The sequence below is a fragment of the Pseudorasbora parva genome, chromosome 13 (assembly GCF_024679245.1).
Source record: "Pseudorasbora parva isolate DD20220531a chromosome 13, ASM2467924v1, whole genome shotgun sequence".
NCBI classification, from domain to species: Eukaryota; Metazoa; Chordata; class Actinopteri; order Cypriniformes; family Gobionidae; genus Pseudorasbora; species Pseudorasbora parva.
Genome location: NC_090184.1, coordinates 3,912,396 through 3,928,068, shown reverse-complemented (window position 1 = coordinate 3,928,068; position 15,673 = coordinate 3,912,396). Strand labels below are relative to the sequence as shown.

Below are 15,673 nucleotides of genomic sequence, written 5' to 3'. Positions count from 1 at the left end.
CTTCAGTATTATCAGCTGCTATCGCGTTTCTCCGGCGCTGATTACCCTCCTCCATCCCCAGCTCCTCCTCTCGTCAGGCAGGATTTGGTGTTCTGATTCCCCCTGAATCAGACTAAATTCCCGAATTAGGTTGGGCATTTTAATATTGACATTAATGCTATCTGGTTCTGTTCTCTTTACCCAAAGGGAGTTATCACTGGTCTCCCTGCTCTGATCCATATAGGCTGCATGGATGCTCAGGAAGTTCTTGCCCAGAACAGATCCAGACCGCCAATCCAAACTAAATGCAGATTGTCTATCATCTTTGACGGTAGTGATCCTGACAGAAATATCGCTAATGCAGCTTTACAGAAAATGCGTGTTTCTACGTTACCGTTTAGAGGTCCAATAGGATGGGAAGATACTTTCCATGGGAACTTAATCTGGGGAGTTTTGGAAATATTCCGGTTGGGAATTTTAACTGTATCATATACAAGCAAAAATATAAACATTTCGTTTTCATAAGCGGAGATGTTAGTTATTTTTTGCATTTGTTTCGCATATTGATATATTTTCCAATTAATTACTTCTAATTTTGTAAATATGTAAATTGTTATGCATGTTATTTAATTAAGTGTCACATCTCACATGATCCTTCAGAAATCATTCTAATATGCTGATTTGATACACCGTTATCAATGTTGGAATCAGTTTTATTGCTTATTTACAACATTTCTATTTTAATAAAAAATGATTTATTCATCAAATAACCTTGAGAAAAGTATCGCCGGTTCTAAAACATATTAAGCAGCACAATTGCTATTTTAATTTGTAATAATATTTCATGATATTTCTGTATTTTTGATCAAATGTGCATGTTATGGAGGCATGCACAGTGTGTGTAGGGGGTGTGTGTCCTCAAAAGCCTTGTAGAAATAGTGTGTTGTGTGTGTTTGAGGAAATTCAACTTAAAGTGCAGTTAAAGGTGCACTATGTAACTTTTCCGTCCGCTAGAGGTCGCCTATTCAAAACAAAGGCGTAGTTTGATGACGCCAAGTTTGAGCTCAGAGTCTTGGGACGTGTGTTCTTCACCTCACAGCCGGTGGGAAAGAATCGGGATAGGACTCGAGCAGAAATCATGTTCATGGATGTGATTATTAACGTTACTGTAGTGTGAAGTGTGAGTGTTGAGGAGCTGAGCGAGGCCACTGGAGTGATTGTTAAAGAGAGACCATTCCCCTTAATTCACATATTTTCCTGTTAATTCATATGCGGGTTTCAAGGCATAAAGGGATAGTTTACCCGAAAATGAAAATTAGATGTTTATCTGCTGACCCCCAGGACATACAACATGTAGGTGTGTCTGTTTCTTCAGTCGAACACAAATGAAGATTTTTAACTTTAACCGTTGCTGTGTGTCAGTCATATAATGGGGTGAATGGGTAACAAGTCCATGAGAGCAAAAAAAACAAACAAAAAAACATGCTTAGGCAAAAGAAAAACCTGCTGCTCCTGACCACACATTGATTTATTAAGACACGAACCAATCGTGTTTGTGAGCAAAATCACATCAGTTTGACTTCATCAGACGGAAGTAATAGCGGATGGCGAAACTCAACAAGACTCGTCGGGATATGAGGTAAAAAAAAAACCAAATACTCTTGTGTTTCTCACAGAAACCGATCGGTTCGTGTCTTAAGACCTCAATGTGTCGTCACGAGCAGCAGGGTTTTTGTGCATGTTGCCTAAGCATGTTTGTTTGTTTTGCTCTCATAGACTTGTTACCCATTCACCCCATTATATGACTGGCACACAGCAACGGTTGGAGTTAAAAATCTTCATTTGTTTTCTACTGAAGAATTTTGTAATCCAAGTCAAAGCGATGTCCATATGTCAGTAATGTAAAATAATACGATCATGCTGTTAGCTAACATCATGTATTGATTTAGGCAGAAGCAATGAGCTCATTAAAGCAAACGTTACATGTTGTGATCATGATGATTTATTTCCAGTTATAACCAATAATATCACAGCCTTCTGCCACTTCTCTGTTTTACATTTTAATCAAATTCCATTGGACTGAGGCTCTGTTTACAGCTGGTATTTAGATGCTTTTTGGTCGATCGGATCACAAGCAGACAAGGGACACATTCCCGTTTACACCTGGGGTTTTACTCCACCTCTTTTGTCCACTTCCAAACCATTCTGTCCTGATTTCTTCAAGAGGAGGGTCTATAGGCGACCTAATGGATAAAATAAAATATGCTTGTGAAACTTGCATATGAACACGTTTCTGAACGTGAGCGTGTGTGTTAGAAATGAGGAATGGAGAGAGAACATTGTGCTTGGTACATTTTTTTAATCTTCAAATCAAACTTAGGTCTCCAGCAGACAAAGTTTAAATTCTGTCTGGCTTCCCATAATGCTCACTCGTTAGGTCATTTAGTGGCTGTTCGAACACCAGTGCGTTACACTACACAAGACCATTCAGACCCCGTTTACACCTTTATTTAACAGCGTCCACTTGGGATCCGATCAACCAAAATGCATCTGAATGCCAGGTGGAAACAGGGCCTAAATCGTGCTCTATATTTTTTCCTGCTAAGCATTTAGATTTCATACATTTACATTAAAATGTCCAAATTTTACATTTAAAGGTGCACTATGCAACTTTCCGTCCACTGAAGGGCGGCGCCTATTCTAAACTAATGCGTAGTTTGATGACGCCAGGTGTGAGCACAGTATCTTGGGACGTGGTCTTCACCTCACAGCCGGTGGAAAATAGAACTTGGAGCAGAAAGTATATTCATGGATGCGGTTATTAACGTTACTGTACTGTAAAGCTTAGCAGGACCGAGTGCTGTGGAGCTGAACACGGCCGCTGGAGCGATTGTTAAACAAAACACACGGCTCGCGAGCACCGGGACTTTTATTATGACGGGACGGGACACAGTCGCCGGGGCGCCTGCACTATTTCCGGTAAAGATAAAGCAGCTCTGTTTATCATATCAGATACATTTAAGTGTGTTTAAAGAGATGTTATGACGTTACTCTGTGCGTTCGCTCGGCGCTGCTGTGACATGTTCACACTGCTAAGAGTAAAGCGCTTCTGCAGGATAAAGCTGAAGGTAACGCAGATATGACGCGATTGACAGACAACTCGCTCAAACGCTATGGTGACACGTCCCGGTCCTTAGTTAAAATAGCAATTTTCTCACAATTTACAAATAGTTGGAATCATTTGGGATATTGTAAGTACTCAAATGAACAAAATATATAACACTAGCCTAGTGGTTTTGGATATTATACTGCAAAAATACTACATAGTGCACCTTTAAGTTGGAAATCTTATTTATGACAATTTTATATTTATTTATTTAACATTTGAAAAGCATATTATTGAAATCTTACATATCTTACATGTATGTAGAAATATAATAATCTTTCATATGTAAAAAAAAAAAAAAAGATTTTTTTTTTAAATATTTTTTTAACGCGACTAGAACAGATGGTTTTTGAGAAGCCTAAAGAAGTAGGTGACTAGCAACAGTGACTAGTGTGAGTGACTGTTACACGCCACAGCCGAAATACACCAAACAAACGGCGGGTGTTAATGTCAAACCCTGATTATTATTCCTTAAATGTCACCCTAGTCGTGTCTGAACGTGTTCGTTCGTCTTTGGCTCAAGCTTCACGTTATTATTTCCCAGACGTAGGTTTGGAATTGAGGTCAAAGTCCACTTGCCTTGCGTTCGCAAACCTTCGCAGATTTGAAGTGTTTCCCCCATTACAGCGACTTTCTTCTGGCATGTTCTGCTGCAGACAGGGTGACCAAAGCATCTTCGATTAATTTTCCCTCAGGACTTTTGTAAAAGCCAAAATATGGCCACACCTCAGATTTTAGAAGGCTGGAAAATCTCCCGGTGCTGTCACTGCCTTCTGTCATTTCTTCTCATTCAGAAAACAGCGTTGCGTCACGTGCTGCGCGCGCCTGCACCAGACTGGACAGGATTTACCGCGAGTTTTCAAAAATCGTGATAATCACTGACGATTAATGATAATTAAATTTTAAACTATATTACTAACCGTCAGTACATTTTATCGTGGTTTATCGTGAAACCGGTAATCGTTTCATCCCTATTATGAAATATTACTTTTTTTAAAATGACCAGATTTTACATTTTAAACATTTGTTTGATTGATTGAAAATGTCACTATGGAAATCTCAAAATGAAACAAATAATAATATTTGTACGTTTTTAAAGTGCTCTTTCCCAGAACCATGTTTTTATGCTTAAGAATGCATCGTTTCGTGTTGAAAAGTCTTGTTTAAAGCTCTGGTAATGATCGGAGACAGATCTAGGGACCTTTACTGGAACGAGGCATCTTTACTGGAAGCCGTTGTAATGTTAACAATACTTTTTATGGCTTAATATGTAGATCTGTGTGCATTTATATCTTGGCCTGGACTCCTGTAGTGGGATAATACATGACCAACTAAAGAGAGTAATAATGGGGGCCTTCTGTTTCTCTTTAGTGCTTTATTCCTTCCCTAGCATCGGTTTAGGAAAAGTGTGTGTGTGTGTGTGTGTGTGTGTGTGTGTGTGTGTGTGTGTGTTGTGTGTTGTGTGTTGTGTGTGTGTGTGTGTGTGTGTGTGTGTGTGTGTGTGGCAGGGGATAGTAGGGGAGATGACTGATGTCGACCCCAAGAATTTCCTCTCTTGTGGATGGGAATGAGGGGCCCAATCTGCCCCCCCGAGTCACCCAGCTGTCAGGAAACAATACCCTTGGCCTGTTCAGACAAAACCCATTCCTGAAAGTGTTTTTTTCTTTCTCTGTCGCTCCCGCTCCCTCCCCTCTTCCTTTTGTGCTGTAATGTCTTTTCCATTTTTAACCATAGCCATGTAAACTTCCTTCCTATGATCGCTCTGTTTGAAAGCAAGGTCGAAGATGTAAAAGTGGACCGGACCCCACATTCATTCATTAGCGGCACGGATGAGGCTTCGCTTTTCCTGGCTGGATCTGTAGTCATGAGCGACATCGTCCAAATCCAGGACCTGTTTATTGAATTCAGTGATCATATTTACATCATATTAACATGATGTGGCGTTTTTATTTGTGCTTAACCGCGAAACGGGAGGAAAAATTAAGCGAGCGTGCCCAAATTCTTTTTGGGACCATTTTACAGCTGGAGTTACTCCTTCATCATGTGCATGTGCATTCGCAGCCTTTTGTTTTGTGCAAATGTAAGTTGTAATATTGTGTTTATTTTGTGCAGGCCTATCTATAGCGAATTTATCTCATAAGGATGCATTTGGTTAATAATTAACGTTAGAGGCGAGCGGTAGTAAAAGCGTGGCGGTGATCAGCTTCAGCGTGCAGCTCCAACATCAATGCACAACTAATAATGACTATGGTTGGGACTGTCATATTACACAACATTAATGAGAACACTATTGTAATAAAACATTGTGATTGTTAATTATTTGGGTTTATTTGCCGTGTGTTTCATTGATCCAGGACGAGCACGTGCACAACATGAGTCATGCACTCTGACTCCCGCATGTAACTCAAGTGCACTTGTGCATTCAAATCAGATTGTGCTGAAGTAATTTGCAATATAACAATTTTTTTTGTAATGTTATATATGTGATCAATCACATAGCATGCGTTTCTTTAAGCGAAATAAAACACACTAGCAAATGGCCTCAGTGTAACGTATGGCTACCGGTTTTCATTCAGTGCTTCGGCTTAAGCGCTTACTAACAATGCATAATAACGATGATTGAGACTGTCATTACATAACATAAATGAGAACACTATTTTAATAAATGGTTGTAAATTCATTGGGTTTAGGTGCCGTCTTCAGAGCGTTGTTCCAGGAAGAGCGCGTATCCGTCTCCCATTTATGAATATAAGCAACACGTTCACTTGTGCATTCACATCGTTTTATGCAGATATAATTTGTAATCATTTGTTAACTTTATATAAATCTGATTAATCTCATATAGGAAGCTTTTTGTTGAGTTAATTATCGCGCTAGCAAAGAGCTTCAGTATAACTTACCTGTGTTGATTCAGCGCATCCGCTTCAGCTCACGCAGTTCAAACAGCAACGCACGACTAATAATAACTATGATTGGGACTGTCACATTACATAACATTAATGAAAACAATATTTTAATAAATCTTTTTGAATTAATTGGATTTAGGTGACGTTTCAGCACGTTGTTCTTGGAAGTGCGTCCACACATTCTGAATAACAGATCTGAGGTGTTGAATTACGGGTTAACGTTATATTTGGTTATTAAATAAGTCCTTTAATAAAATTATAAATCACATCGATTAATTTTACAATCCCATAGCCCTTTGTTTAGATAAAAAAATTCCTTCTTATTCATTTGGTGAGGAACATGGCGTTTTGAGCAGCATTTGTACATCCTGTCGTGCTGTCGTGCTGTCAGCTATAAGCCACTGCTGTAGACGCATATTGCAGTATTAAAGCTGCCCTGTATAACTTTTTTAGTTTATTCTTCACTAAAAACACTTAGTTCTTTCTAAAATATATGTGCTCATTAATGTATATTTACTTCTTTCAAGTAATTAAGTATTCTCGTAAGTTTATAATATGCCATTGAAAACACATACGGGTGAGGGGTTCGAATGCCGGTCGCCATGTTGCTCCTCCATCTTGAAAGTACATTAGCCAAAGAGGGACATACCCGTAAATTCAAGCTTCGCTTTTCGCGTTTTAACACTCGATGGCACCGTGTCGAATGTGAAGCGGGGGATTGCTAATCTTGGACTAAATCGGCCACCGTAGAAGTTAAAACGAAATCAGAATTGAGAGAAACTAATATTCACTGAATGGTCGTATACCTTTACACCGCTAGATGGGGGAAAATATCACACAGTGGAGCTTTAAGGATAACGATTAATTGATTAATTGATCATTAATTTAAAGGACGATCGATCATGGAAATTTGTGTAAATTGACATCCCTAGATTGCACGAACAATGTGGATAATTCCCAATAAGCATTTAAACAAAACACAATTGGTTTGATTTTAAGAGGGGCCATCATCCAATCAGTGTGCAGCGAGCTGTCCTTGATAACTCGTGTTTTTTTTATATTTGTAAATGTGAAACCTTGAGATCTCAGCAGGTCTTGATGCACAATTTGATTTGGTGACTTGTCCTTTTTTTTTTTTTTGATTACCCGCTTGCATCATCATTTTAAAGGTCCCGTTCTTCGCGTGTTTTTGAAGCTTTGATTATGTTTACAGTGTGCAATATAACATGAGTCCATGTTTCTTGTGTAAAAAACACAGTATTTTTCACAATTGACTTATCTGTACAGCGCTGTTTCCTCTGTCCTAAAAACGTCCTGATGAGTTCCTTGTACTATGAAGTCCCTCCTTCAGAAACACGTAACGAGTTCTGATTGGGCCAGCGCTTCCCGTGTTGTGATTGGACAGCAGCTTAGCGCACTTTGCCCGGAAAGGTCCCGCCTCTTACCATAACGGGGCGATGCAAGCGCTGAATGCGCGCTCTTCTCCACGTGGGAGAGCAACGAGACCACGCCCCCTATTTTGCGTGTTCTTGTGGGCGGAGGGTTAGTCAACAAACGGTTCTAGTGACGTCATTACAGCAGGAAGTGCAGCGGTGTAGTCCAAACCGGCCGTTCGCTGTAGTGATTGTGAAAAGTGCATCTTTCATATTTTAAATTGTAGAATTAAAAAGTAATTTTTTTAATGTATTATTTATTTATGTACTTTTAATATTAATTAATATTTATTTTAATAAAAATTAATATTATTAGCCATTTATCACAATCATGAGATTTATCAAAAAAATAAATCATTTTAATGTTGGTGTTTCTCTTCTGGCTCTAATGATGTCTAAAGTAAAAAAAAAAAAAAAAAAACTTCTGTAGTATACACTGTATTACAAGAGAATATTATTTCAGTCTTTTTTTAATTCAAAATTTTGTACGTTACATGCCATTTCCCTTTAATTATATTTGAAATTTACTAGCAATTTCAGTGTAGATCAGGAGTTAAGAAAGCAAACAGGATCAGTTTTGATTTCCTGCTGACTTTAATGCGCTCTGCTCAAACACTCGTATGACAATATTAGCTCTGACTAAATTTGTTTTAATGAATTTTAAATTCTCGAGCAGCCTAAAGAAATCCGTGCACATGAAGATCTGCTGTATCCGGCAGTTCAAAACTGATACACAAACCAGATGTCTGAACTGAACTCCACTGAGACTTCAGCTCTGACCGTAAGACCAAATGGAGCAAAACAACGAGATCTAAACACAACCTCTGCATTCATCACAATGTGCATTGTGCATTAGTGGATATCAGCGCACCTGTTTGGCCCGCGGTGGAATAGACACAGGCCACAAGAAGAGAGCCCGATGGTGTGATGGTTGAAGTGATACAGGGAGAGGTCAAAAGTGCAGGGATATTCACTTGAGCATTATAGATGTGGCTGTGTTTTTACCACGGTCCAGTTTTCCCACCTCTCTCCATGGGATTTCCTCTCAGCTGTCCCCTACTTGACACACACACACACACACACACACACACACACACTCTCCCTCGATAGACTCCCACAGCTGGGCTCTGGGAGGAAGACATTCTCCGACAAACACAGATTTCACACTCTCACTCTCTCCGTTACACACACACACACTCGTACAAGATACAGACACAGGTGTTTGCCAGAAGAATGGCTCTCCGCTGACCGTTGGACTTATTTATGACCCTCTGAGAAGCAGATCTCATGCTGGAAGATTCTGTTAAGTCTCTTTTCAATTTGACATTTGTTTCACTCATTCAATCACAGTTAGTCATCAGAAAAAAACCTGTCTAGACACACACAAACACAAGACTGCTCTGTTTTAAAGGTGCTTTTGTAAACGGGTCTGGCGAAACGTGTTGGTTAACTTTGCCACCCACTGAGGAGAAGCTTCTGCACCTGTTTTCTGCAAAACTTTTCCGTTGGACTTTGAAGTCACCACAAAGTCGAAACGGACAGTTCTTTTTATGGAGTATTGCAGTATTTATTATGAATGATTAATCCGTGCACATCATTATTGTTTTAAATTCATGTTCCTGGTAATCTTGAATCAGAATATCTTCCCCTCCCTCTTGCATCTCTTCTCTGATGATGAGGGCGGGGCCACCTGTCACTCACATGAGATCCACCAATAGCAAACCGCCACCATCCAATCAATTCCCCTCAGACTAAATCAAGCCCCGCCCTACATTTGTTCTTGTTTGTGAAGCAGTTTCACTCACATGTGGCACAATAGGGAAGAAAAGATGAGCGCAACTTCTGTTTCGTGCTGACTTTAAAAGGAAGATGTGAATTAAAACACAGTATTGGTGTCTATTCTGTTTTTTTATTGTTGTTTTTTACAGTATTTGCAGATGAAATGGCCTCTTCTGGATGTTCCAGGCACAGCAGCACTCAAAGACTCACGATCACCTACTCCAGGACACTTAGTGAGTATCTCACAATTATACACACACGCAAAAATCTAAAACTAACATGTGTTTATTGTACAGGCAGACGGCACAAATGCACTTCAAGCATTTCACAAAAATTTGGTTGGTTTTGAATAATGCAGATATACTCTTTAAAAAAAGACACTCAATGCAGCACTTTCTAGTTCTAGTGATAGTTCACCCCAAAAGCAAAATTGTCTTTATTTAATTCACACTCATGTTGTTCCAAACACACAAGAGTTATTAGTCTTTGAAACACAAATGAAGATGTTTTTAATATTCTCTCATCTAATGAAAGTCCACGCAACCCAAAATGTAAAGCTTCTAAAAGTTTATGGAGACCTGTGAAGTAGGGGTGTGGTATCAAAAAAAATGATACCATGATATTTTCTAGGATTCCCGTGGAGTCTTAAGTAAAAAAAAAAATCTAAATTTTAGACCTTAAAAAGTCTTAAATTCACGAACGTATTGAGTTCTAGGTCTTAATTTTCCTACGTCCATGTAATGCTACCTCTGATGCTCATTGAAATGCTGTGTGTGTGTGTGTGTGTGTGTGTGTGTGTGTGTGTGTGTGTGTGTGTGTGTGTGTGTGTGTGTGTGTGTGTGTGTGTGTGTGTGTGTGTGTGTGTGTGTGTGTGTGTGTGTGTGTGTGTGTGTGTGTGTGTACGGATAGTAAAACCTGAGATCACCAGCCAGTGGTCCCCACCTTTATTCTCTAGTCCAACTATAGTTAGCTGTACTGAAACTACAAATGAGACCAACATGCGTCTTTTTTTGCAGCCAATCAGCTTTCACGTCATTGGCAAGCGTCTCTTTTGGATTGTACCACAGACACATAAAACAGATTTTATTCTTCAGCTAAATTAAGCACATCGTTAAAACAACAATTACAATATTATCGCAGACGATATATATCGCACCACCTCAGTGTGAAATTTTATTCTGAAGATATATAATAATAATAATAATAAATTTTATTTATAATGCACTTTATATTAAACAAAATCTCAAAGTGCTACAGAATTAAAAAAAAAAACAACAACAACAAAAAAACAATCAACAACAATAAATAAATAAAACCGAAAAATAAAATAAAATAAATGAAACAAGAAGCAAGTCAATTAAAAGCTCTGGTAAAAAAGGTGGGTTTTAAGACCACGCTTAAAAGCATCTATAGTCTGTGGAGTCCGCAGGTGGTCAGGGAGAGCATTCCACAGACTGGGGGCTGCAGAGCAGAAGGCCCGATCCCCCATAGTACGGAGATTGGCTGTGGGAGTTTTGAGGCGATACAGCGAAACAGAGCGGAGGTTACGAGTGGCTGTTTGTGTGGTGAGGAGTTCCTTGAGATAGGAGGGAGCATCACCATGGATGCACTGGTGGGTAAGGAGAGAGATCTTGTACTCGATCCTGAACGACACAGGAAGCCAGTGGAGTGATTTTAGAATGGGGGTGATATGGTCGTATTTGCGCACCCTCATGAGGATCCTAGCAGCGCTGTTCTGAATACACTGCAGCCTCTGGAAATTTTTGCTAGGGATGCCAATAAGGAGCGCATTGCAGTAGTCCAGCCTGGAGGAGATAATTATGAATATGATCACTTTATATGATGAACAGATATTATTTAGGCTTTTATTCATATGTAAACATTGATCGTTGTTCATACATGACAGAATGTTTATTTTTGGGGGAAACTATCCCATTAACGCCAGATCCTGTTGCTGAGCCACATGCATTATCTTACTGGCCTTTTAGTAAAGGATTCATCCATGCATGTTTTTAATTTTTCACCCCTCATATTCTTTAATCAAAATATCATGCTCAAAATCAAACTTGATCTTCCTGTGATGAGCCACACTTCTCTTTATTGACGTATACAAGATGATACATTCAGATGTCTGAGTCTCTGAGATGTTTTTAATCTGTTGTCAGGTCATCTTTACCGACACAAAGATTGTATTGACTCGTGTAATTGATGTGGGTGGCCATGCAGAGCGATTGATAGTGCTGTTGTTTGGCATGCACTAAAAACAGGTGACGAATTAAAACGGCTTCCTACCTACAATGTATTTAATAACAAAATGAATTAATTTTCTACATGGTCACTTAAAGTCAAGTTTTAAATCGAGTCTTAAAATCAATTTTGGTTGCCTGCAGGTACATTGCGAGTAATGAAAGCTATATTTCCAAAATGATTCTGGCTCAAAGCAGAATGTGTGCTGCATCTGCACCACTCCTTAGTGTGCAGTGATCGCTGTTGGATAAGAACGAGCTTCTATGTTGGCCCGATCTGTGTGAATCCAGTCAGGCTGGTTAGAGGTCAAGAGGGTTTGCATGATGGTATTTTGTGTCCTCGGCTGACGTGTGTGGTTTGATTCACCTCTGCTAAGCTGATGAGAGCTGATAAATATAACCAGAGCGTTACATTCTTGCTGTGGTGGAGCATGTGTGTGTATATATGTCAGGATGAAACATGCAAACACACAACACGAGGAACCTCAGACGGACTGACCCGTACTAAACCGGTTTAAATGTAGAGTGGGTGGATAAGTGACTTTTCACAATCATTCATTTTTCAAGTGTGATTTGTGTGGCCTCCATACATTTTTAAAATACTTGAATCAAAGTCTCATGACTTTTTAAACAATTAGATTATTCCTCTATCTGATAATAAAATTGCATGACTAAATACAGTAATGAAAACCTAATTACCAGTTATGTCCATCCTTTAAAGAACAGTTCAGCTACTTAGTAGCTATTAGTGTTTTTTAATGACTGATTTGTTGCTCTTACTCAGTCTGAAATCTCCCTCTGACCGGGAGACATCATAAATTGTGACATAAATACAGAACGATGACTGACAATGACTGTTTGGCAGCCAGAGGGCATTCAGTGTGTGTGTTTCAGACTCGCTTTGTCCCAGTAACCCCTGAACTCTCTCTAACCTCTGAAGGAGCATGGGATTGTCCTTAAAAACACAGCATGCCTTGTCTCACCACCCAGCCGGGCCATTAGGCCTTTATTGTATTTACTTAATATAACATTAAAAATAAATGCATGCAGGGAATCAGCAGAAAATGCGACGTGTAGATGGATAATGGCAATCAAATTAGCTGTACTTGAACAGCCAGTATTGAGGATTTGAGGATCCTTCCTGTGGCCATCCTGGATTGGCTAGAGGATTGTTTGAGAACAACATCTGATCTTGAACGTCAGACTGCAAAAATCTGCGTAAGGGTGAGAAGAAGGTGACTGAAGGGTGAGCTCAGGTGCGTCTTCAAGGTTTTTATTTATAGAGGAGAATGGCGCCATGAATACGACCTGCTCCGGTGAGCGAAAACTATCACCAAACAACGAGTGTCCACTGCGTACCTGAAAAACATCACGTGTCATATCGCACTAAAGACGGAGCTCAGCTCTAATCTGATCTAAGTCTTATTGATCATATGTTGACACTTTTTATCATTATTGAAATTGTTTGCTTATTCAGCAAAGAAAAATATATCATTAAATTGTATATTTTGGCCATCAAAACTGAATATATTGTCACAATCTATGGAAGCACGTCTGCCTCAGTAAAAATAAAAGTAAAGGCAATTGAGACTTTTTCTTGGAATTGCAACCATTTAGTCATAATTGTAAGAATGTCTTGTAATTGTGACTAACTCGTATGTTCATGTAATGGCAACTTGATTCTCTAAAAGTTGATTATTTCTCATAATCGTTACTTTATACATCACATATGCAAACTAAAAATGCATTTATGTGAGAAATTACACAAGTTGCAATTACAGGAAATAATTCTTTGTAATTAACTCGCATTTTCTTGTAATATAAAATGTATATCTAAAAGTTGCGACTATTTCTCATAATTGTTACTTTATACACCATACATGCAAATAATAAGTGCAATTAAAGGAAATTAAGTTGCAGATATGAGAGAAATTATGAGGAAATTTGGATTACAGAAAAGCCACAATAGTACACTATAAAAAAGTCCATAAAAATTTACTGTATAAATATGAAGGAGTTTTCCGTATGTTTTTTTTTTACAGGTGTTTTACCTGTATTTTGAATTACACATTGCATTAGTTTGTGTTTTAAGGGTTAATGGAAATTTATGTAAAATTACTGGATAATATACTGGCATAAAATTACCATTACATTTTCCGCATAATTTTTTACAGTGTAAGAATATCTTGTAATTGTGACTAACTCACATTTGCTAGTAATAGCAACTTTAGATCTAAACATTTACAACTATTTCTTATTATGATACGTTATATATCACATGCAAATTACAAGTGCAATAATAAGACATTAAGTTGCAGTTATGAGAAATTATGTGAGATTTGCAATTACAGAAACCTGTCGCAATTGTAATCGTAAGAAACTTCCATTTTCTTGTAATAGCAACTTTTTTTTGTAATTGTCACTTCATATCTTAGGTAACTGTGTTTAAAGTAGTTTTTAAAGAAAGTCACATGTTGTATTCTTTTAATCTGAGAAAGAAACGAGTGTTGACTTGTTTTGTGGTGCTCCGACAGGCAACATAGGTTTGAGTCTAGCTTGCATCATTTCCTGATCCTGTCCACCCTTCCAGAAAATGTATGATTGACCTCTAAATCCTGAAAATTGTACAAAACAAAGGAGTTGGATTAAACAAACAGGACAATCCGCCGTTAGTATTCATCCTTTTATATCTTTTCCAATCCCACATCCTCCCACAAACACACACACTCGCACGCTAAGCTTTTTCAGATTGAGCCCATAAGGTCACTATGCTAATGTGTTATTCTGTTCACTCCAGGGCGTTCAATAATTCAGGAGACAGGTTTGCTTGGTATTCTGCTGCACCACCTTTAGTGTGTGTGTGTGTGTCTGTGTGAACACAACAGGGCCCTCACTGTTTAGTGTGTGTCAGCATGTGATAAGCTAGGGCAGTTGATTAAGTTAGTGTAGTGGCGAGGCCTCAGATGGGAAAGCTTTGTGGCTTGAGGACTGGGATCCATATTGTACACAACCAACCGCCGATTGTGTGGGAGTTTTTCAGTACGACACAGTAGAGAATTGTGAGAACATTTCCATGATCCTCTGTCTTCTTCACTCATTTTCTCCCTGGAGTCCCTTCCAGAAAAAGACAGCATGTAAAAATATATCTTTTACATCAAGTCAAGTCACCTTTATTTCAAATTCTGCTGCGAAGCAGCTCTAAAAAGACAATAGTGTCCTTATTCAGCTGAAGTCAGCTCAGTGTTGATTCAGTTCAATATCTGTGTAAAGTTCAGTCATTATGAAACCAGTTCAATTCAGCTCTAATCAGCTCTACAGAAGACAAAAGTGTTATTCAGCTCGAGTCAGAGTTGATCAGTTCAGCCAAATAGGGTGGATTTAAAGGTCATTCTGAGGGTCTCATCCCATGGCCTATTGGTCCATGCTGTGATGATCACGGTTCCAGTCTGCCGCCTTTCCTCATTTTTGTACTAAATATTGTTTAGTATTTAAATTTCACCAATTATATTATTGTATTATTTACATTTTACATTCTAGTTTTAGTATAACAGCAGTTACACACAGAAAAAAATATAAAGTCAGTATTTTGTGTGTGTGTGTTCCTATTTTATCATAATTTGGGGAGAAAAATATTGAGCTAAACCTGACAAAATCTCCCAAAAAACTCCTTTTGGGGACGTACCCCTCTACCAAATTATGTCATTTCTGTAATTAAATCTATAATTCCACCGTTGACCGTTCCCTTGCACCTCCACTCACCCTTAAACCTGTCCCATACCAACAAATACCTGTCTCTAACCGGACCCGTATCCCACCTCAATAGCAGCACAAGTGTTTCGCAATATGCAAAGTGCATAGTAGTTAAAAACACTCAATATAAAGTGTGACAAAGTTTCTTAAATGTAAAAAAATGCAGAAATGTTTCTGTTTGGTTACAGTATTTATAAATAGCTGCATATAAAAACTTTGTGTGTGTGTGTGTGCGCGCCTCTAAATGCTGATGTCATGTTCTGCCCACTCTTGCATCCGCTTCCTGCCTCGGTGATAAACAAGACTCGGCTATCCCAGCATGCCATGCATTCTCCTTTTTTCCTTTTCTTTTTCTTTCCTCCTTTTTGAAAGGACTTCACAAAGACTCAGAACCTCCCACTGGAAAGGAGAGAG

At 38.7% G+C, this 15,673-nt stretch overlaps 1 protein-coding gene across 5 annotated transcripts in view; it reads left to right on the top strand.

Moving 5' to 3' along the window:
• tcf7l1b (transcription factor 7 like 1b) overlaps window positions 1–15,673 on the top strand; it is a 163,860-nt gene that overhangs the window by 115,865 nt on the left and 32,322 nt on the right. For all 5 annotated transcript variants that reach the window (XM_067412975.1, XM_067412976.1, XM_067412974.1 and 2 more), the window contains one exon: window positions 9,413–9,496. In XM_067412975.1, coding sequence (XP_067269076.1) covers window positions 9,413–9,496 — 84 coding nt within the window. The remainder of the gene's footprint in view (window positions 1–9,412; window positions 9,497–15,673) is intronic.